Here is a 22,015-nt window from a genome sequence, read left to right on the forward strand (position 1 = left end):
TTACCGTTCAGTCTCTTTAAAAAAAAAATAAAAAAATTTAAACGACCAACAACAGTTTATTTTAACACTCATGGTCAGTATTTGATGTAATCTGCCGGACTAATGATCCAGAAGTGTTAATTAACCACTTACTACGTGGGAAAACCGCTCGGGGGAAGCACAAACAAAGTTCCCTACTGTCACTTTATCACGCTGTGCAGCTTGCGCCTGTCTGGGGACCAACTGAGTGATTGTTAATGTGTCCGTGGAAGAAAAACGCCCCTCGGTGCGGAGCGGCGGATGGAGATCAGATCATTTCCAACTCGGGACCCGAAGTGACAACATCTCATGCTCGGAGTTTGTTTGTTTTTCACTCTCTCTGTGGATCTTACTCAAGGATGAACTGAAATAGTTCTTGTATTTTCCCTGTCGAAGAGGAAGACACATTATCGGATCTATGAAAAAACCCACGTGGATTTGTACAATCATTTCAAACCAGAAGGAATGCATATTTTGTTTGTCAAACTAACTTTCTTGTTGTCGCTGATCGGAGGAACACGAGGTGAGTGGCGGGGGAATCTCTCGGTGGTAGTTTTCGGAAAGTTTAAGGGGGGAAAGTAACTTTTTATGTACAATTTCTCTCTAAAGGGTGCAAAAGAGTCTGCTTTAATCTTATTGCGCTCACTTTTTAAACCGAAACTTAAGAACAGCATTTTCCCAGTTTTATTTCTTTCTGTGCGGTTTCCTCTGCTAATTAACAGTCATCATGTTAACTTTTATGATTTATTCGTTTTTGCACCTGTTGGCTTTATTATCATAAACGCTGTTTCACCTACCGACCGCTCTCCTGGATCAGTTTGTGCATTTTTTGCTCAGCAGGCAGCTCTTGAGCACTTGCCCGGCAAACACTTAACTTTTTCTCACTAGTGTGTAAACGCATGCCTTTGAACTGGGAACTGTGACTGCGTGTGTGTGTGTGTTTAAATTATAATATTGCAAAGCTGTGTTATTCTCCAAAATGCCACAGTCTTTTTAGGACAGCTTCGAAGAAAGGTATGCCACTGCCAAACCACAATAAGATTCACACTTAGACTTCACTTTTATGGAGAGCGACAGCTGACCCTGCTGCATCACGCCGAGTGATTTTTGTAGAGTAAATAACCTCTGATTTCGGAGGAGTTTGAGCAAAGTACGCAAGTATTAAAACTTTCCATTTGCAGGTCTAAGATGCTCCAAGCAGGCGGAGTCATGTTTGAACCAGGGGAGATGTCAGCCAACTCTAGATGGCAATGAAGAGTGCAAGTAAGTTCAACATCTGCATTTATCTTTTTTTAATAGGAAGAAACATCTGCACAGTAGAGATGTGGGATTGTGGAATCTAGATTTTTTTTTTCTTTGTTGCTCTATCTGGGAGGCAAACGGCCAGCGAGCTGAGACAGAAACTGAGTGGACATTGATGAGGACAGGGGTCACCCTGTGAGAGAGAGAGTGTGTGTGTTACTGCCACCGCACTCTCCACTCTGCAGCCAAACTCTCGCAGCCCTAAATCTTGTTTTTCTTTTCTTTCATGAAGCGACAGCTGGGTTTGCCAGAAGCTCGGCGACCATTGTTCTCTCCTGCGATTAATTCTGTGTGACTAATCTGGGTGAGGCTTCCCAGAGAGACCCTCAGACCTTATCCTCCTACCACCCCCTCCTCTCTCCTGGGATTTTGTCCCCTCCTCAGTGGCCCTCAGTGCTCTCTCTCTCTCTCTCTCTCAGTCCCCTGGACAGATGGCAGAGGCTAGAGGTTTTTTAACCTGCTAGAAATGGAGACAAGTTCTGCGTTTTGTCTGCATAGGTTCGTGTTTTGAGATGTTTTCACTTTGCATACTCCCACAACATTAACCTTCCTTGGCTCTGTTTCCACCCTGGCATCAGCCAGTGTCACCGTACAGTCGCAAAGACTGGTGACCACCGAATGATTGGGCTGGCTAGGTCACAGCTTTGGGACTGAAAGACCTTGGCAGCCATCTTGGCCTTTTGCCACATCTTAATTTGGTCTTGTTGTGTATTCACCCCCACCCAATCCCACCCCACCTTCCCCACCTCCTCACTGGGCCACAATGCAATCATTGTGCCCCTGCACTGTCTTCCCTCTCAGACTTCTCCAATTAAACATGGAGATGGGCATCGTCGCGGTTTTGAAAAGGTTTGAGCGGGCACACGAGGTTTAGTGTGCCTTTGTGTGTTTCAGTGTTTCTCCCTCATTGTGTTAGTTGTCACCACGCCACCAGAGGGCCAAAAAAAAGTTCAAAGGTTCTCCGAGGTTAGGCAGACTGTCTAAATAGACATAAAACAGACAATAAAACAGTAACTGTTCGGATTCGGTCTCTTGTGAAGGGTAACTCTGGGCTTGTTGTTTTGCTTGCGTTTATTTTACGAGATTTTCTGTGATTGAGGAATTCACTGAGAAAGTTGTCAAGATTATAAACGTGTGCAGTTCCTCACCTTTGAGTGGAAATTATTACTTTGCAATTTAACTGATTAAAAATAGCGTACATTACCTATTTTTACTCTAAGCTTCAAACAGGATCCACCTGGTTGCAATTATTTCTCGCTGTTCGTGTCACGATACTTCCAGCTGTGCTGCTTTTACAAGAGCTGAGGCACTGACTGCATCCACACACTTACTATGGAAGTCATCAGTCTTGGAGAACGGGGTTCATGTATAAAGAGCAGCAGCATCAGTGAACCTCTCTATGAGTTTTGAAGCTGGAGACGGAAACAAGAAGCACGCCGGTTACTTTTGAAGATCAGCTTCAGCAAATTAACCTGGTTGAGTACTTAGCATTCAGTACTGTGTTTGAAGGTTTTGGGGAAGCTTGAGTAGAGTAAGAGACTCCCATTTTTTAGGGGAAACACTGTGTTACGTGCAGCATCCTGTTTTAAAAAGAGTTCAAGGAACAATGCTGTTGGTTGCATCATGCAGTGTACAATCCCGTGATTTGGCCTGCCTAATACTGGGAACTAAAAGTCTAAAAGAATATAACAGCCTGAATTTTTCATCTCTTTTCAAGTTCTAAAACTTGGACACAGAACTTTGTGCAACTGCAACTGTGTAGCAGTTCAAGGTGTCCTTTAATGTACCTCTAAATGTCTTTTTTTTGTTTTTTTAAGAATATTAAATGTTCACAACACTCTGTTTTTCTTCATGCTTGTCAGAATTACAATCTGGTTTCGCCTCAGCCAGTTAGCTGTCACTCTTCAGCTCGAATGTTATGTTGAGGTCAAGTAAGTGCCATTGGATTGTTCAGTTTTACATAGTTTGTCAAAGATGCCTACTTGACATGCCATGCCATAAATACCATCTCATCCTCATATCTGGCCTGGCCCAACGACATCCTGAGTGAAGTTTATCTCCAGAGAGCTTCCAAGAGGCCTCTCATTTACTGTGGAGGCTTGGCAGCGGCAGGAGGCAGTGACAGAGCTGAGCCAATCCAGAGTAGGAAAAATAACTCACAGATTCCAGTGGCACAATGGCCAGAATCAAAGCGGCTTGCAGCAGAGTTCCTCTCTTTTCTGAGAGATGAGAGATGTTGGGCCGGGACAGGGGCGAGGAAGGATGCTGCTGAGAGATCACATACTTTCAGCGTCAGCTGGTCGAAGTGATAAAAAAAAAAATGCAGCTGAAAGCCTGTTGATATCAGCATGAAGCGGTGAGCTGTTGTAAGGGTTTAAGAAGGCATAATAGGTGAAGGAGAGGAGTTTGGCCAGATGAATATTGTAGACATAGTGATATCCTCAACTTCAGCTGCAGTAGGCAGAGGGCCTTTGTTTGAAGCAGACTTTAACTCCCTTTGTCTGGTGGCTGTTACTGGTCATTTTGTAGCTAAATTGTGCAGTTTATACAAGGAAGCAATTTAAATTAAAAGTCCTCAAGTATTTAAGGGGACAGAAACAATTCGTATCTTAACAGATTTCATTATGAAATGTTTGCCTCCATATCATACACAAATGACCGAGTTAATGGGTAGGTTACATGTCACTAATGTGCCAGTTTGAACCCTGTAAAACATCCATCCTCATTATTTATTTATTTGAGGAAATATGGTAACTGTGATACTGCTGCATTACAATTTTGGAGCTCCTACAACATTCAGCGCAGCTTTTTTTTTTCCAAGCTAAAATCTTCATCTTGTCATACCAGCATGACAAAAACGTCCCCCGTTATGATCCATTTGCAACTTTCCACTGCATGACACAGTCTTTGTAACTGACTTAGCTGTTTGTATGTTTGTTCCCAAAAATGAAGTTCTAGTCTCAGCTTTAGAGCCGTGTATAAAGTTTCCCATTTTCGGACTCTGGTTGGAAATTCCCTCCAAAATGGGCAAATTTAAAAGCCGTTTATTTCTAATTTATCATTGAGTGCACACCTGTCTGACACACCTGTGCTTACAGCAACATTAAACAGCCACACCCGCTGCTTTAACTGATCTGAAAATGTGAGAGCTTTAATCCTGCTGTTAGGATCTGATGATTTGTCGGTATTTTAAGCGAGCGTTGCCTCAGATAACAGCCAGTCGTTAATTCCTTGCTGGTATGTGCGACTGCTACAGTATTAGATCCACCTTCAATGAAAGTGAGCCCTTGTCTCTCCGGTTCTGGGCATTCTTCAATGGCACCTCTGTTTGCTCCCTTCAGATGAGTCTATCTCAGCCTCCCCCCACATGCTTTCCACCCCCCCCCCCCCCGCACCTCTATTCAGAGTCAGGAAACAGCCTCTGAGTGGCCCAAGGGAAGAAAAGGTGCCGTATCTGATCATATCATCAGACAACGAGAAGCACATAGTGCAAGCCTTTTATATGGCCACTGCTGCCAGTGTTAGGTTCCCTTTGGCGAGAGTCCACCTGGTGAGAGGAGAGCTCTGGCTGACTGAAGCGAGTTGGTGGTGGGGAAACTCGGTGCTGAGGATTAGTGATATTTGAGCCTCCCTGCTTGGCATATGCCAAGACAAATCACATAAACTTTGATCACAGGCTGAGAGGACTGACAGTCACTGTGTGTGTGTGTGTGTGTGTGTGTGTGTGTGTGTGTGTGTGTGAGAGAGAGAGAGAGAGAGGGAGACAAAGACGCTTTGCACACTCCAAACCACACTTCCTCATTTCTTTTATTTTCCTTCCGCCAGACCACCTGTCTGTGGGTTGTAGTATGATAACTAGGAGGGACACGCACTCTCCCACACAGCAGCATGCTCCATAATACCCATGATTACTTGTGGTTTTGCCCATTCAGCTTCACATACAAACATGACTTTGTCTGCCAGGTGTGCTTTTAGTTTTCAGTCACTCTCACCGCCTGATTCAGACTCACTCACAGGATAATTAAGAGAATGAGGCATGATGCCTTTGACGTGAAACAGAGCAGTTTATTCAGATAAATAATAATGCAGACTGTAGGACTGACATGGGTGCCTGTTACATAAGGGTAAAAAAAAAAATGACAATTTACCTCAAGGGTTAAAAACTCCATTTTGGGAGTGGCCAAAATGGAGCGTTAACTTTTTTTTAGAAAGGTCTGTGCTCCATGTGAGTGCTGCAAATTCAATAAATTTACTATATCTAATCTAACTTTGGTTTTTATTACACTAAAGAAAATTGTTTTTTATTCTGTAGGGACCCTGAGGGGGTGTGTGGAGGTGAATTAAATTGGTATTCATTCTTGGAGTTACAACTGAAATTCTAACGCTGAATACTTAAAGATTGAAATGTGACGATTCTCATTACAAATAAATGTTAATCAGCCACAGCATTGAAACCAAATATTCTGTATTTCCCCCTCATGCCAGCACAATACCTTAGAGCACAGACACATGACTTCTGGAGGGGTTTTTTTTTTATGACTGCCATCGGGATCTCAGAAGTGCATCCTTTGGGTCCTGTGTGTCGTATGATGGGGCCTCCTGCTGGGCACATCTTTGGGCACCTTGTTGCATTCTTCGCCTCTCATTAATGGTATTGCAGTGTGGGAGGGTGCACTGCAGGTGCAGCCCTTGCTGTTTACAGCAGAATATTGCACTGCGGTGAATTAATGACTTCACTTCAACCGTCAGTAGGTTTAATCTCGGTGGTTATTGTTGCACGTACGTTTAGAAATAACAGTATCACGGCAACGCTGGTCCACCGTGTGCCTGTCCTGGGCATGAAATGGACACGCATGCAAGTTGTATGTTTACGTTGCCGTACCAGCAGGAGGCCATATTTTATTTAAAGCGAATAATCTAGATGGCTGATATGTATTTATTTGGTCTCCTACACCTATTGTCTTGGTAGTGTAGTATCATTGAAATGTCTGCTAATCACGAAAAAGGTGGTAGCAATTTGGCTTTAAATAAATTACCGCCCTCTGCTGGTGCTGCAACTTAAGCATGTAGTAGTTTGTCAATTTCACACCAAGGACAGGCAAAGCGTGACATCAACGTGGTGGACCGGCGTGCCTATTACATACCCTGCCTTATGCCTTATGACTGCAGAAATGGCCTGATGATCATCATTTTACCACTGCCTCCAGTATTAAAATAACAGCCTTGATAGGAGAAACTTGGCAGAGTAGTAAAAGCCTAAAGCTACTTTTTGTTTATTTGAAGCATAAACAGTGACAGCTTTCTTAAATCAACCTGATGACCCCTCGCAGAGAGCTCTCTCTCTCTACAATGTAAGAAAGAGGCAGGAAAAAATATCCCTGTCTGGGTCGTCTTGAACAGTAGAAACTTTTTCCGTCATTTCACCCTCTTGGAGGAGTTTTGGCTGTCTACAAATGCAGTGTTGGTTTTAACAGCCAGCAGTTTAACAGCAATGTACATGACGGACATTTTTTCGTGCTCTGGTTCACCCATGAAGTAACATCCTGAAGATCCTGTTGCTCCGTCAGTTACACCTTCAGACACCCGTGAAGCCTTTAAGTGGTTCCCAGCCTCGTAAAGAGGGAAGTCATTAGAGCTGCTATGACTCTCACGACATGCACACAATCACACACACACACACACACACACACACACACACACACACACACACACACACACACACACACACACACACACTCTTAGTGTTGTGTCCAAAGGGGAGCTGGTTTTTTCCCATGGGCTATAGTGCTCCCAAATAAACAGGGTCTCTAATGAAGGCTGCCAGATGTGGGCTGGCCAGGTCAGCTCTCCTGTACGATTAGAGAGGAAAGAAAAGAAGGATGAACGTAAAGAGAGGGCAAGAAGTGGAAGCGCTTCCCCCTGTAATTTCTGCAGCCAGTTGGGATTTCATGGTAACTTTGGTTTCACTTCCACAACAAACAACAAGCCTGGTTTTTGTGCCAGGTTTGGTTTTAGTGAAGAGCTATTTATATTTGTGAGATTGAAGCCGAATGCATGTGTTGAAGAGGTATTTGCTGCTATGCAGGGTGCTGGGAAAACACAGGAGAGGGAGAAGGAGAGGTAAGTGTGGAGGAAAGGAGGGGAGAGAGCCCCCCTCACCCCTGGGCAGTGCTACTAAAACAGATCAGACGAGACTAAAGGGGACTTAGACCAGACACAGCACCAAACAGCCAGGAAATGAGATTAGGTGGTGGGGAGACAGGAGAGATGAGGGGAGGGGGGAGTCAGAGGTACAACATAATTTGACTCTAAACTTATTTGGAAGAGGAAACCAATAGTTAAAGGAACTGGGAGAGACATGACAGGGCAGCGTCTCCAGTGGTCCTTTCTCACATGTAGCACACATCAGGGGATCGTCCACTTCAGACACGCTCTCACCACTGGAAATACTCAGTTTGGTTTAGGGCAGGTGGCAGGACACATGACAGCCAATCGCTCCCCGTGAACTCACCGGACAGGATTTTGATCTGTTCTCACGTGTGCGCAGACGTACGTCACGCAGGCATTTTCACTTGGAAGTTGGCTGATTAAAGCCTGAATAATGTGGGGATGTAGTACGTCAATTACCTTGCTGCTTGCTAGTCAGCACTAGAAATATGAGTGGGTTAAACGATCCTGCTAACAGGTGTTGTTCTGCAATACTTTGATGCATATTCATCAGAAAATGAGCAGTTGTGTGTAGGCTGTGTCAGACCAAACTGACACATAAACACTTGACAAAAATGATGCATAACCACGTTCTGCACATTTTTGTGGATGTTAACCTTAAATATATTAACTTTTTTTTATTAGATTGTGCCAATTTTTGACTTTTTGTAACTTTTGTAACAAATTCTTCTTCTACTGATTGATAAGTTGTCTTCACAGCCCCTTCATGGACTGGCACCCAGCGTCAGCCTGGACAGGCTCCAACCCCACCCTGGGTCGATAAGCAGTAAAAGAGGTTATGTGTTTAAATATCTCACCTCGGGAAAATGAGACAGGTGTTTTTTAATAATCGGCAGATTAAGAAAAACAAAGATTTATCCTCAAATATTCCTAATCGTGTTGTTTGTGGAAATGGAACCAGACAGTGATCTGCTTCTCACAGAGCTTTACACGACACAGTAATTAAATAAATACACAACCTAATTCACTAAGCTGCTTAAAAAGCAAAGTAAGTGAGGCCCATACAGCTGCCAAAATCTGTTTACTTATTCCAGGTTGTTATTTGTATACAGCGCTTGTGTAGCCTACATATTACATGCTCCCATATGTGTGTGACCTCAGAAAGATGGCAGATGGCAGATTGGCTCGGCACTGAGGGAAACCCCTTTAGAGTGACGCCTGGCTGAGGGTCAGATGTCACCACAACATCTGCTGCAGGCTCGAGCTGCTGCCCGGCCCTGTTATGCATCCCATCAGTGGTGCAGACCTGTTGCCACGGGCTACAGCGGCAGCGACTGAAGAGGAGACGGCCCGGGAGCGAGCGCCGAGGAGAACAATGAGGGCTACTGGGCAGGGATGACAGAAAAGATAATAACAGTATCAGCCTTACCACAGAGATAATTCCACTGCTGTGCTGCAGTTAGGCGATACCTCCCAAACACCTGATATTTGCTCAGCTTCTGATTTGTGCTCCACTTTTCATGTCTTCTTTATTTACCTTTCTAGCAGCCCAGTTTACCTGCTGCTGTTGAGATTATCCTCCTCCCAGGGCCAGGCAGATTTCACTTGTTGAAGCAGCTGCTTTGCTCTGTTTGTTTTGAACACAGCTAAGATTTGATAAAAGAGCTGTTGAATATCTTTTGTCTTACTCGCCTATTTCATACGTTTGCGCTCTTATCGAGGCAGTTAAAATCGATGCCTGTAAAAGCTGTTTTGTGCTGAGTGTGTACTTGACAGGCTATCGCCAAGTTAAAGAGCAAACTGTTAACATTCTTTGTCGAACGTGTGCTACAGTTGACTTAATGCTAGCATCCCAGCCAGAGTGTGTTTGCATAGTGTGTCCACGTGCTCTGAGGTAAGGGTGCAGGGGCTCTGTCTGTTTGTCTTTTAGGCCCTGGTGTGAGACGCAGGGCGAGGGCAGAAACTGGTTTCAAAGCTGGTGAAATTCTTTTCTAAGAGCCACGAAGGGAACCTGCCAGCAAACCTGCTGAGGTTTCTCAGCTTAAAGAATCAGGACAGGAGACTCTTTAGAGTAAACACCAGAAAATTCCTTCTGCCTCCTCTCTGCCTTTCTCTCCTTGAAAACCAAACCAAACCAGTTCCAGTTTCCTTTCTCTCAGACGTCTTTGTTTGTCCCTGTGCTTGTGTGTGTGTGTGTTTTGGATTTTGAGCTTTTCTTTTGCCTTACACTTGGCCTCCTACATTGCAGGCCACAAAAAAGTTACAGAGCAGCTTGGAGTAGCTCAGAAGAAACTTTTGGGAGGATGAGCATCGGGCAGATGAGAGTTATAAATCTGACTGTGCTGTCTTACATATGAAAAGACGGGGTTTAGGAGAAAAGGGGTGGGGGTGGTGGGGTAGGGGTTTTGGAGGGAAAGAAGGTGCACAGAGGGGAGCGGGTGGATGCCAGTAACCATACAGCTTTGAACAGAGGAAGTGGGAGAAAAAAAATCAGGAGTGAGCCATATATAGTGGAAGGACGATGCGGAGAAAGGGGTTTTTTCTTTTTTTTTGGGAGGCAGAGTGGGAGAAAGAGGAGGGAAGGGAGAGGAAAGAGGAGGTCTAACAGCTGAATACCCCCAGCCTGTGGTCAGCTCTGAATGGGGAGGAAAAACAATGAGCCCACTCATCCTTCGCTCTCTCTCATTCCTCATTTTTACTGCTAAGTATTTGGAGGGGGGGGGCACCCATTCAGATACCAACACTTTAAAAAAATGGCCAATTCAAGATAATATCTAAGCTTACTCAAGTCCTAAAATGTGGTTTAACTTCATTTTTTAATTACTATTTAAAAATTTTACAGTGTTACTCAATAGATACATTTGAAGACAAAAATTAGTTAAAAAATGAGTAAATCATAACATAATACATGTGTCTATCTCTCTTAGTGCTTGAGGACAGTAGTCAGATGGGGTGCCATGCAGAGGAAGGAGGCTGAGGGTTGGGGATATGGGAAACAAGGGGTAAAAAGGAGGGGGGGGGGGGGGGGGGGTGACTGGCCGGGGCAGCAGCTGCTGTCTCCTCATTAACATGCGCACCTGCTCCCTGCGGCCTTTTTCCAGCAAGCTCGTGTGGCGCCTCACGACCTCAGCACCCGCCACCGCTGGGGCTTAACTGGACTGGCCTTCTAGCAGCCAAACCTTCTCTCAGCCGACACCCCACCCCACCCACGCACCACAACTCCCTGCAACACACACATGCTTTCACTGTCTTCTGTGGGATTAAATAGAGATGCCCTATGTGGAAGAATGTCAATGGGTTTTAATGTAGAGGTGTTTTATCTGATTGGCTGCTGCATGGACACTTTGAAGTACTTTGTAACCATTCAATATTAATTGAAAAACACGTTAGAAGTTTTCAGTATAGTTTATTATGGTTTCATTTACAAATCATGACAGATCAAGCATTTCTCCTGCTTCAGACGGAGACTTTGTGAGTTGTCTACACACATATGCAAGAACAAAGAAGTCTATGGCTGTATTGACCATTCATGTAACTCTCAATCAACAAAACTGCTTAAAAAAATATAATTTTGTTACAATGCCGGTGATTTGATAATCTGGCTCTGCCAAAAATCTCTTTTGGGGGAGCATTTTACTTAAAGGAAACCTATAATGTTTCTTCTTTTTTCAAGTCATATATAAACTGTTGCAGCATATGTTCAAGTAATTCCTTTGAGTCAAAAGCTTGGTCTTCAGACAGTTTTTCTACTCTTGGCTCTGTGTGACATCAGTTAGAGCAGATCTCCCTAATATGGTCATCTCAGGCACACAGCACTGATTCCGATCACAGAAGCCACACCCACCTGCTGTTTAAAATTTTTTGTTCCTAACAAGCAGCCAATCAGAAGAAAGCCAGCATCTTTCAAACAAATCACAGGCCTGGTATAAGATAAATAAGGATTCACTGTGAATGAATCATGCAGTGCACTCTGCTAGTTCAAGAATAAAAATATAGAACGAGTAGGTCCACTTTAATTAAGGCCCTGAGATTAAATGACAAACACGTAAGGTGCCACTCTCTGCTCTAGACTTGGTGACATGCCACCACTCACTGCTACTGTTGATGCAGTTGGCAGCCCAGCATGTGATGTTTTCTTTTCTTTAACACAGTCCTAAGGCTGTCTAATCCCCTGAGGGGGAGACCCTGTCTAAACACACGCCTGTCCCTGCACAGGGGCCACAGCTCAGCCACACACACACACACACACACACACACACACACACACACACACACACACACACACACACACACACACACACACACACACACACACACACACACAGACAGGCTGGATGCCCTGGGAATGTTTGGGGACATGGTCCTGTCAGCCCCTCAGGGCTAACAGACTGGCTGACTCAGCTCAGGTATTTGAAAGTGATTTGGATTTTTTAATGTTGCTGTCAGCAGATTTTATGCAAAATAGTTTTTGCCTGGGAGCGAAACAACAGTATTCAAAGAAAACCGTTGCTGGTGCATAAAAAAACCCAACAATGCAAAATAATTCTGGAATTCTTGAATTTTCCTCTGTAGGGGAATTTTACTTTTCACATCTTTCATGTGTCTTGACAGCAGTTGCACTGCAGTGTCTTCCGCTTCATCCCCTGCCCATCCTCTTATCTGATGCTCAAGCAAATCCTCCCTGGGGAGGACGGAATAACGAGCACTGAGGTGGTGGCACGGTGCTTTGAAGTTGCCATAATGTTGGCTTGCGGCTCAAACTCTGTGGCATAGATGCTGCCTTGTCCTCAGGATGAATGAGTGCTGACAAAAAGGGTCAAAGCGAGCAGATTCCAGTCCTGAGAGCTGCTGAAGAGCACCATGATGGCTGCTCTTCGCGCGTCTCCACTTTTGGGAAGGACAGATTAGGAACAAGATTTCCAAATACCACAGATTTTTGTTTTGTGCCCCATGCCAACCAGTGTCGTTGGCCATAGGATTGAATCTTTTAAGGGCTCTGAACTGCTTGGATTTCTGGGTCAGTTAGAGATGCAAAAAAGGGCTGGGTATTAAACCTCAGTCATTTTTTGGTAAAGACAGACGTGTGGCTGGTTAAACTGGTTTAATTTCACTGGAAACCATGTTTACCTTACCAAGAAAAAAAACGACTTCACTGATTCCACTTCCAGCCAACAATTTATCCAGTTTAAACTGTAAATAGTAACATTTTAGCTATACTTAGAGTTGGACTGAAGCAGTCTGTCTGTGGACATGCATGCAGCTGTGAAACATTCCTGCATGTAATCTTCCTGTCTGTGTGTATGCATGTGTAAAAATGCGCTCACCGTCTGTCTGTCTGTCTATGTGTGTGTGTGTGTGTGTGTGTGTGTGTGGGTGTGTGTGTGGGGCCCTTTTGTTGAGCCGTGCGTGTCCTCGGGGAACAAGCTTTCAGCTCCTCTCGTTGTAATTGTAAATGTGTGAATGTGCCTCTGTGATCAGCGGCTCTCTCTCTCTCTGGGAACTTGTTTGCTGGGGTCCGAGCGGCGTTTATGACTCAGAAACAACCTGTGAGAAACATCACAGGAGCTTGCCCCCCTCCCCTCTCTGTCCAGACCACTCTAACCTCGAACACATTGTCCACGGGGGGTGACAGTAGAAAGACGAATGTCCTGTTTAAAGCATAGTTTCTCATGGCTGTGTTGCCGTGTTATAAAAGCAGAAAAGCGGACCTTGTTTTAAGAGTCAGCTGCACTGGTAAAGGTTATTACCCAAGCAAATGATTTATGTGCGCAGAAAGGGACCCTTGCTCATTCAGAGTTGTATTTGTATTTATGAACTCTTGACTGGATGGTTAAAAATAGTGTTCTGGAAATTCCATTTGCTCCCACTATTTTTAAAGAGATTACTAAATGAGGATAATGAATAAAGAATAGATATTTATTACTACAGCTTGAGAACAAATGCTATAACAGTGTTTTATAATCTTTTGTTTAAGAATTATTTACTGCCATTGTGAAGGTTTGAACATGCTCTCTTTTACAGAAGTTATCAGCATCATTTGAATTCATATCAGTCCAGGAAAAACATTTCAAATGTGAGCCAATGTGTTTCATGATGCTAGAATTTCAAACACACTGCCAATAACCAGGAAAATACTCAGTAGTATTTTTTATATTATGGGGAGAAAATTGAGAAAAGAATTGACTTTTTTAAAGATAAAGTGTAATCCAGGGGTCACCCTGCTTTGGAATATAATATCTCCACAATCTCATTATTGCTGGCAGAGCAGCAGCTGAGAGATCCAGTGTCCCCATCACGGCTTATATCAATACTTCATGTACAAACCTCTTGCGCATCAAATTTTAAAAAATTTGACTGGAAAAAAAAAAAAAAAGTTTCTCATCTTTCTCATAAATGCACCCAGCTCTAAAGAATCCCTCCCCTCGCTGTTTCCAGGTGCCGTGACGGATTCCTGGGAAGCAGGTGCCAGTTTCCTGACCCGTGCACGAGCTCGCCGTGCGCGAACAGCGGCATATGCCGTGCCATGTTAAGAGGGAACACTGTGGACTTCCTCTGCACCTGCAAACCGGGCTTCACAGACCACCGCTGCCAGACTGACATCAGTCCCTGCACCAGCTCACTTTGTCGCAACGGAGGCACTTGTGATTTTGACGCTCTCGAGGGGTACATTTGCCGCTGCCCACCTGGATGGCTAGGTAAAGTAAAACAGTGGTATGACATTGAACCAGTGGTTGATTGTAAAACTGTATCTGATGGATAGGAAACTAGATTTTTTTTAATAATAGAAGTAAAGGTTGGTTTAATCTTTCCAATATTCAATTTTTTTCTGCTCTCAGGTAAGCAGTGTGAACGAGCCGACCCGTGCACCTCTAATCCATGTGCCAACAGTGGACAGTGCTCTGTCTTCCAATCCCAGTACATCTGTACCTGCACACCCTTCTTCACCGGAAAGACCTGCGCACAGGACGTCAACGAGTGCGACGCAAATCCGTCACCCTGCAAGAACGGTGGGGCCTGCGTCAACGAGGTCGGCGGCTACCGATGTCACTGCCCACTGGAGTACGTAGGCAAGCACTGTGAGAGCCGCTACTTGCCTTGCAACCCGTCACCCTGCCAGAATGGAGGCACCTGCGTCCAGAAGGGAGAGACGAGCTACGAATGTTCCTGTGTGCCAGGTAACATTAAATCAAGGAGCTGCATTAAAGTAGGTCTTAAATGATGTGATGATTTGCTGTGCAGTCACTTTTCTTCTGTCATATAAATATTGTTACTAGGCGTTTATATTTAGGAGTTCTTTGTAAAGAGGAAAAAAAGAATAAATGCATTTTGCTCAAGAAGGTGTGGTAAGGTGAGAAATCAATTAGATTGATCAGATCCATCATTATTTTTGAAGTGAATCTCAGTTAGGTGATTCCTAAATATAAGCACCGCTAGTGGCTGATTAAGCGATGATGTCATTTAAGGCCGGGCCACCCCCGCGCACGTTGTGTCCTGTGTATGCGTACATGTGTGTGTTTCTACTTTGGTGTGTACAGTGTGTGAACAAAGCAGAGCAGGAAAGCATCCGGGCTTATCGTAAGGAAATGGTCAAAGGACAACATCCTTTTCACATGGTGGAGTGAAGCAGTGCTTGCTGGGACTCCAGTCCTGCTCTCCACCCCGTCATCTCCACACACACTGATATCACCTTGTTTTTTTTTCTGTTTCCTTTCAATTCAGAAATTCATGCAAAGAATTTGTACGGCAGCTTTCCATCCCATCTTACTGGCAGCCTCGTCTGTTCCATAAAAATAACTAAAGAGGGCCCCACGTATTTTACACTCTGTTCTTACAATTACTCCTTATACTAATAAATGCTGAATGTGGGGAAGTAGAAGACTGAAAGCCTGCAAACACGACTATAAATCAATCTTCTTTTCCTGTACACATAACATTAAAGCTATGTTTGCACTAATCATTGATTTACACCAGTGCATACGAAAACCCAAACAATAGTAAAAAAAGAAGTCCATGTAAGTCAGGGTGGAGACTCTTTAGGGTCAGTGACTGGACAGATAAATCATCTGTGATTGCCTGAGTTTATTACCAGTTGGCATTTTGCTTTGCTAATTTATCAGCCGGAGAATTCACCTCAGTAAATAATTACCCTGCAAAGCACAATTCAAGGCGCACACTACTAGGAACTGGCAGATAAATCGTGTAATTCTTGTTTCACTAATTTCTGTTCTTCACATGATAGTGATGTCACAGACTCGCGTGTCTTGCTGTGGTCCTCGTCAACAAGTCCAGTTGTGAAATTTCCTCACTACCAAATATTCCGCAGTCAACCACCAACTTCCAGCAGAGTCAGTCACTATAGACCTCCAAACTTCACGTGACCTTCAGATTAGCCCAAGAACAGTGTGTGGAGAGCTTCATGGCCGAGCAGCAGCATCCAGGCCTTACATCGCAAAGCGTCAGATGCAGTGGTTCTCTGATGGACTAGTCTGCATATACTTTTGGCAATGTAGTGTATGTTAGTGTGTTGCACACTGACTCACAAAATCAAATTTCAATCAAAATTGAGCATCATTGTAGTGGAAGCTGTAAAGCTTCTGCTTTATTAGCAGTATGCCTTGGCTTCAGAAGTAGACTGAGTGATTTGCCGTTGTGAATTCTAAAGGTTTTGTTTTGCATTTTATTTTACCCAGAATGCCAGCTGTACAGTGCCGCGGCTGCTTGTTGTGTAACTGTATAGGAGAGTGGCAGGCTTACCACAGACCTCAAAATGGTAAAGCCTTGCTTTTCTTGGGAAGGAAAAGACAGTTGACCACATTTAACTGCAAGTTTCATTCCCTTTGTTGTAAATGGGACATTGTTGTTTTCAAACCAGGAGAAATGAGAAAGTGAATATTTAAAGTCTCAGTAGATACAGCTCAGTTTATGCAATGCAAACCCACACTGAAGCAAATTAGTGGAGAGCTGTTTCTCATTTTTCTGTCATTATTTTCAGGTTTTTCAGGGAAAAACTGCAACCAAAACATCGATGACTGTCCAAATCACGAATGTCAGAATGGAGGAACCTGTGTGGATGGAGTCAACACCTACAACTGCCAGTGTAAACCAGAATTTACAGGTCTGCACATTATCGTCCCACTGCACGAGTCAGCGATAAGGTGGTTTCACTGGGTGAAGTGTGTCTGAGGACATACACCTCCTGATCCTAGTGCTTCCACTTCACAGGTCAGCTCTGCAGAGAGGATGTTGATGAGTGCCAGCTGATGCCCAATGCATGCCAGAATGGTGGAACATGCCACAACACATACGGCAGTTACCAGTGCGTGTGCGTGAACGGCTGGACCGGGGACGACTGCAGCGAGAACATCGACGACTGCGCCAGTGCCGCCTGCCATCAGGGGTCCACTTGTCATGACCGAGTAGCTTCTTTCTATTGTGAATGCCCCCCTGGCCGCACAGGTTGGTGGAATTTAGCTCTTAATGCAGGAATCAAAGGAGGAATGCCTGTTGTGCAGGCTTAAACTGGCAAAACTGTGCCAACTAACCCGTAAACTAACCTTGAAAAGCTGCAACTGAGAAATGTCTTCTTCATCAGGTCTGCTCTGCCAGCTGGGTGATGCCTGCATCAGCAACCCGTGCGAGAAGGGCTCCAACTGTGACACTAACCCCGTCACGGGAAATCATTTTTGTACCTGCCCCTCGGGATATGTTGGAACTTCCTGTGATCAGGACATTGATGAATGCTCACTAGGTAAAATTCATGCTACCTGACCCACCGGCTATTTGTCTTTTTTCTTCTGTGAGACACATTTTAGCATCAGTGTTCAGAGTTTAGTTTCACTGCTGTCACAAAAACTTAAATTACCACACAATGGTTCATAATTCCTTTATATAAATTAAAATACAAGGTCATTATTCTGTCCTCCTATTATGAGTGCTTTGGTACCCCATAATTGTACCCCTAATTGCAGTAAATAACCCACTCCAGGGTATTATTATTGTTGTAATAACATTCAGACTTTGGTTTGACTTTGCTAAACAACACTAAACCACCCAATGCCTTGTAATGTCTTTTACAGTAAAATTGCTGCTTATCACGCCTGCATGGACATACCGACCTGCTACAGGAAGTCAAATTAAAGCTTGCATCTTTTTAAACAGGTACCAATCCGTGTGAGCACGCAGGCAAGTGCATCAACACCAGGGGTTCATTCGAGTGTAAGTGTCAGCGGGGCTTCATGGGAACGCGCTGTGAGCTGGACATCAACGAGTGCATGTCGAACCCGTGTTTGAACGAGGCCACCTGCCTGGACCAAATAGGAAAATTCCAGTGTATCTGCATGGCAGGTAAGAACTTTGGTTATGAGGAGAAGCAGCTGTTTCAGTCACATTCTCACAGGGTGCAGTCAGACCTAACATGTTCTACTGCAACTCGCTGCTGTACATAACTGTACAGCAGCAAATGCGTCCCATGTGGATACATTTGACTTGACTGTTGTTGCCTTGAATTTTGTTTGTTTGGCTCAGTATCACCAAATGCAGTAAATCAGTGAACAAGTTTCCTCGAGGCAAAAGTAGCTTTTGCTTTGTACTTTGAGTTTAATCACGGACCAAAGTATTAGACGACATGTCTTAACCTTTTAAATCTGGTGTTTTCAGTCGGTGTTCCATGATCAGCTGTAAATGGCATTTTGCAAAGTGAAAGCATTTAGGAACCACAGCAAATCAGCCACAGAGAGTTAGACCATGTAAAGTCACAGATCACCAAAGTTACAAAGTTACAGGTTACAGTGCCGAGGCACTCAGTAACGGCACAGCTGCAAACCTCCTCTGGCTTTACTGAGCAGCTCCTGTAGCTGTAATGTGTAGGTGTCCCAGTACTTTTGTCCATATATTGTATTTTTATTTTTCCCTGTCATTTACTTTTTAATGGGAGGTAAGACAGAATAAAGTAAAGTAAAGTAACCAAATAAAAACCATGAGAATGACTTAGTTTTTCTTTCAAAATAGGTTTATTAAGTTTAGAAGAAAAATATAACTAAATAATTTTAATTAGTCTAAATAATCAATTTGATTACATCTTCTTAAACTTAACATCAGTTTTGTCCAGGTTTATGAACCAACAGCTTGATAATTAATTGAGAAAATCATAAAACAATATTTAGTTATATTCCTGAGTACCTTGTATAATTTAAACCCAGTATGGAGCCAGATATTTCTGCAGTGTGAAAGTGCTCCTAACTGTGCCTCTCCAATCCATCTCCCTCCCGGTCCTCCCTTGCTAATTGGCCAGGCTACGAGGGGAAGTTCTGTGAGATCGATGTGAACGAGTGCGCCGCCAGCCCCTGCCTGAACAACGGCAAGTGTATCGACAAGACCAACACCTTCCACTGCCAGTGCCCCACAGGTGAGGCTGCCGTACCGCTGCGGAGGGGGGAGGAGGGAGAGGGCGTGGGGCCAGGGGGCAGGGAGGCTGATCTCTCTCTCCGTCTCGCTCTTTTCTCTTCTCCTCTCAAACACAAACACACACACACACAAACACCGATCTGGACGGGCACTAATCCCAGCCCTGAGGCGAGCTTATGCTGGCCCAGGGTAGCCCGGCACATATCCAGCAGTTGAGGAGGAGCGGTAAAAGAAAATCTATAAGGAAAGGCTTGAGGAAGTTTGAAGTTTTTGAACAAGTTTGTTATCCTTTTCATGAGTCTGATGATCGAGCAGAAACTAAGGAGGGCTGGAGATTGTGACTGGGAACAAGAGAGACCAAATAAGAGAAGACAGAGCTGCTGCTGCGTGTCCTAAAAATGAGGTGGTTGTAAGTGAGGTAGTTATTTGGTCTATTTTGAGATAGTTTTGTTTTTTTCTTTAGAAATCTTATTGGAGTTTCACTGTTTGTACATCAGGTATTGATTTTTTGTTCAAGAGTAAAGGAATGCAACTACTGAATATTGGACAGCAAAAAGATAGAAGAGAAAGGAAGGCTCCCCAAATCTGTTTTTTTGTTTTGCATTCTTTCACTGGGATCATTGAGGTGGAAGTGATTTTTTTTCTTCTTCTTCTTCGTTTTTGGAAAAGGAAAATAGCGAAGCTCAGAATTGGGTGGATCAAAGGCAGCCTGGGTGGAGAAAGGCAAGATTCCTCCTGTTGAGAGAAAAAGAAAGGAAGAAGGACAAGCAGAAAGAGAAAAAAAAGACATCCACAACAAGAAAGCTTTGGAACTAACAGAGAGGGGGTACAAGAGTGAACACAAGAGCTTAGCGCCTAAGAAAACTCACTGTGTGTGACAGTGAGCGAGGGCTGTGTAAGGAAGCAGCACAAAGTAGTGGTGGTGGTGGCAGAAGTGTTTTTTTGGGGAGGGTGTGTGGAGAAGTGGGTGGTGTTGAGATGCGCAGACCGTTATGCTGAAGCAGGAAGGGTAGAAGAGGGGGAGGGGTTTTAACCGCTCTGGTTGAGATGTAAATTTGTCCCTGTTGTGAGCCAGGCCCAAGGCGAGGGTCCCCCTTTTCATTTCTGTACATGGAATAGCCATGGAAACCCCGCTGAGAGCCATTGAAATGTCTGATTCCAGCAGTCTGGGGATAAATCCCTCTTTGGCTGCTGAGGTGTGCAATGTGCACGCCCCTGTGCATGCTTGCATCTCTTCTTCATCTTTTGTGTCTGCATGCATATTTATGCATCTGGGAAAGAAAATCTTCTTTTTTAAGCCTTTTCCATTAAAGGCAGGAGAACTGTCACATTCTTGCAGAGAAACACAGTTTATGCTACCGAGGGCTGCTGCTGTGAAATGATAGTCCCCATCAGCCTGCAAACTACTAATCTTCCACTCTTTGTGCTTTTGGAAACTGTAAGCACAAATAACACTGAAGATAACTGATGAAATTTCTAATAAAACATCCTTTATACATTTTGTAACTTCTCCAATTGGTATTGTGCTGTTTTCAGTAAGGTTTTAGAAGAAGAAGAAGAAGAAGAAACAGCCTTTATTGTCCCACAGAGGGGAAATTTGGATGTAACAGCAGCCGCAGTTATTATAAATATAAATAAAGATATAATAATTTACACTATTAAGAAAAGAATATATATAAAATCAACAAACAAGATTAACCTTAATACTACTAATAATAACACTATATACAATGTACATGATGTGCCTGTGTGTTGAACCTTAACAGGCCGGACTATTTACAGTATATTATATATTATCCTACATTGTGTAGGTTATTGTGGTTTTTGTTGGGAGCAGTGATGGTTATAAAGTCTTACAGCTGCTGGGAGGAAGGATCTGCGGTAACGCTCCTTTGTGCATTTTAATAGTTAGGTCCATATTTGTTTTGACAGCCATTTAAATGTCATCATTTTGACTCTTGAAATTAAACAGTTAAGATGTTATTAAAGGGCAGGCTCTCAGTTTTAATTATTTAAATGGTATCATATAAATAACATTAAATAAAAGCTGAACCCAGATGAATACTTAAAGTAACAAAAGCGTCAGTTTTAATGTGCAGTTGGCACTTTCGGACAGCATTATTCTGAAAACTGAGTTTGCAGTGTTTACATTTCAGCCGTCACGTCATTCGTCTGATTGCAGCCAGTTAAGAAAACAGTGGATGCTTCTAGCAGAGTCCAGTGGGAGAAATCAGCTTGCAAATACTTCCTCACTGGATTATCTACAACTGGTCTTTCTTTAGCTTTAAGCACCTGTGTGTTCCTGTGACGGGGTGGTGACCGGGTAGGAGGGGAGTAGAACTTCATCAGAAAACACCCTGTTGGTCTTAAGACGGTGACAAACAGGAGATGAGAAGGAAATTTCTGAGAATAAGTCCAGGAAAAACAAGAAAGCCTACTGGTTGATTTTGAAAGAACAAGACTTTGAATACCGGAGGTTCAAAGGTCAAGCTAGTTCTTTTTGGAGGCAGGCAGGGCGTACAGGGGGTAGTGGGGAAGGGGTGAGAGTAAGACAGGAGAATATGCATTGTGATGGAAACGTTTCGGGGGGGACAAAGAAGGCAACAGGCTCAGTTTGGTGCTGCTTTGAGCAGACAGGCCCTCCTTTGTCTCTCACCCTTTGGTCAAGAGGCCTCACAACTTTCATTCTTTCCTCATTTCTTTCCCCCCCCTCCCCTGTTTTAAACGAACCGGTTCCCCCACTGTCTCCTGTGCCTTTGCGGTTGGGCTGAAAAGAAGTGAAAGGGGAAAATAAGGAGCTCGTAGTGCTGCACAGTTGTTAATTAACATGCAGATTTCTGATTCGCTGAGAGCTCTTATAACATAGGCTCAGGATTATGCGAGGCTGGTTTGAAATGAGATGTCTGTACACACACACACACACACTCACACACTCATTCACAGTAAGAGCCTTTTGTTGTTTTTCCAGGCTTCACTGGGAACCTCTGCCAGGTGGACATTGATGAGTGTGCCAGCACGCCGTGCAAAAATGGCGCCAAGTGCACAGACGGCCCCAACAAATATACCTGCGAATGCACTGAAGGTATGCAGGCTTTAAAAAAAAATTACAATAATTGAAAGGGGA

General features: G+C 43.9%; 1 protein-coding gene across 1 annotated transcript in view; it reads left to right on the plus strand.

Moving 5' to 3' along the window:
• The first annotated feature begins 314 nt into the window (after positions 1–314).
• The window catches only part of notch1b (notch receptor 1b), a 41,759-nt gene continuing 20,058 nt past the window's right edge, over positions 315–22,015 (plus strand). Inside the window, exons 1-10 of the mRNA XM_030737100.1 lie at positions 315–541; positions 1,200–1,281; positions 13,924–14,183; positions 14,325–14,663; positions 16,481–16,603; positions 16,711–16,944; positions 17,081–17,236; positions 17,647–17,832; positions 18,779–18,892; positions 21,860–21,973. Coding sequence (XP_030592960.1) covers positions 484–541; positions 1,200–1,281; positions 13,924–14,183; positions 14,325–14,663; positions 16,481–16,603; positions 16,711–16,944; positions 17,081–17,236; positions 17,647–17,832; positions 18,779–18,892; positions 21,860–21,973 — 1,666 coding nt within the window. The 5' untranslated portion in view covers positions 315–483. The remainder of the gene's footprint in view (positions 542–1,199; positions 1,282–13,923; positions 14,184–14,324; positions 14,664–16,480; positions 16,604–16,710; positions 16,945–17,080; positions 17,237–17,646; positions 17,833–18,778; positions 18,893–21,859; positions 21,974–22,015) is intronic.

The sequence above is a fragment of the Archocentrus centrarchus genome, chromosome 9 (assembly GCF_007364275.1).
Source record: "Archocentrus centrarchus isolate MPI-CPG fArcCen1 chromosome 9, fArcCen1, whole genome shotgun sequence".
Taxonomy (NCBI): Eukaryota; Metazoa; Chordata; class Actinopteri; order Cichliformes; family Cichlidae; genus Archocentrus; species Archocentrus centrarchus.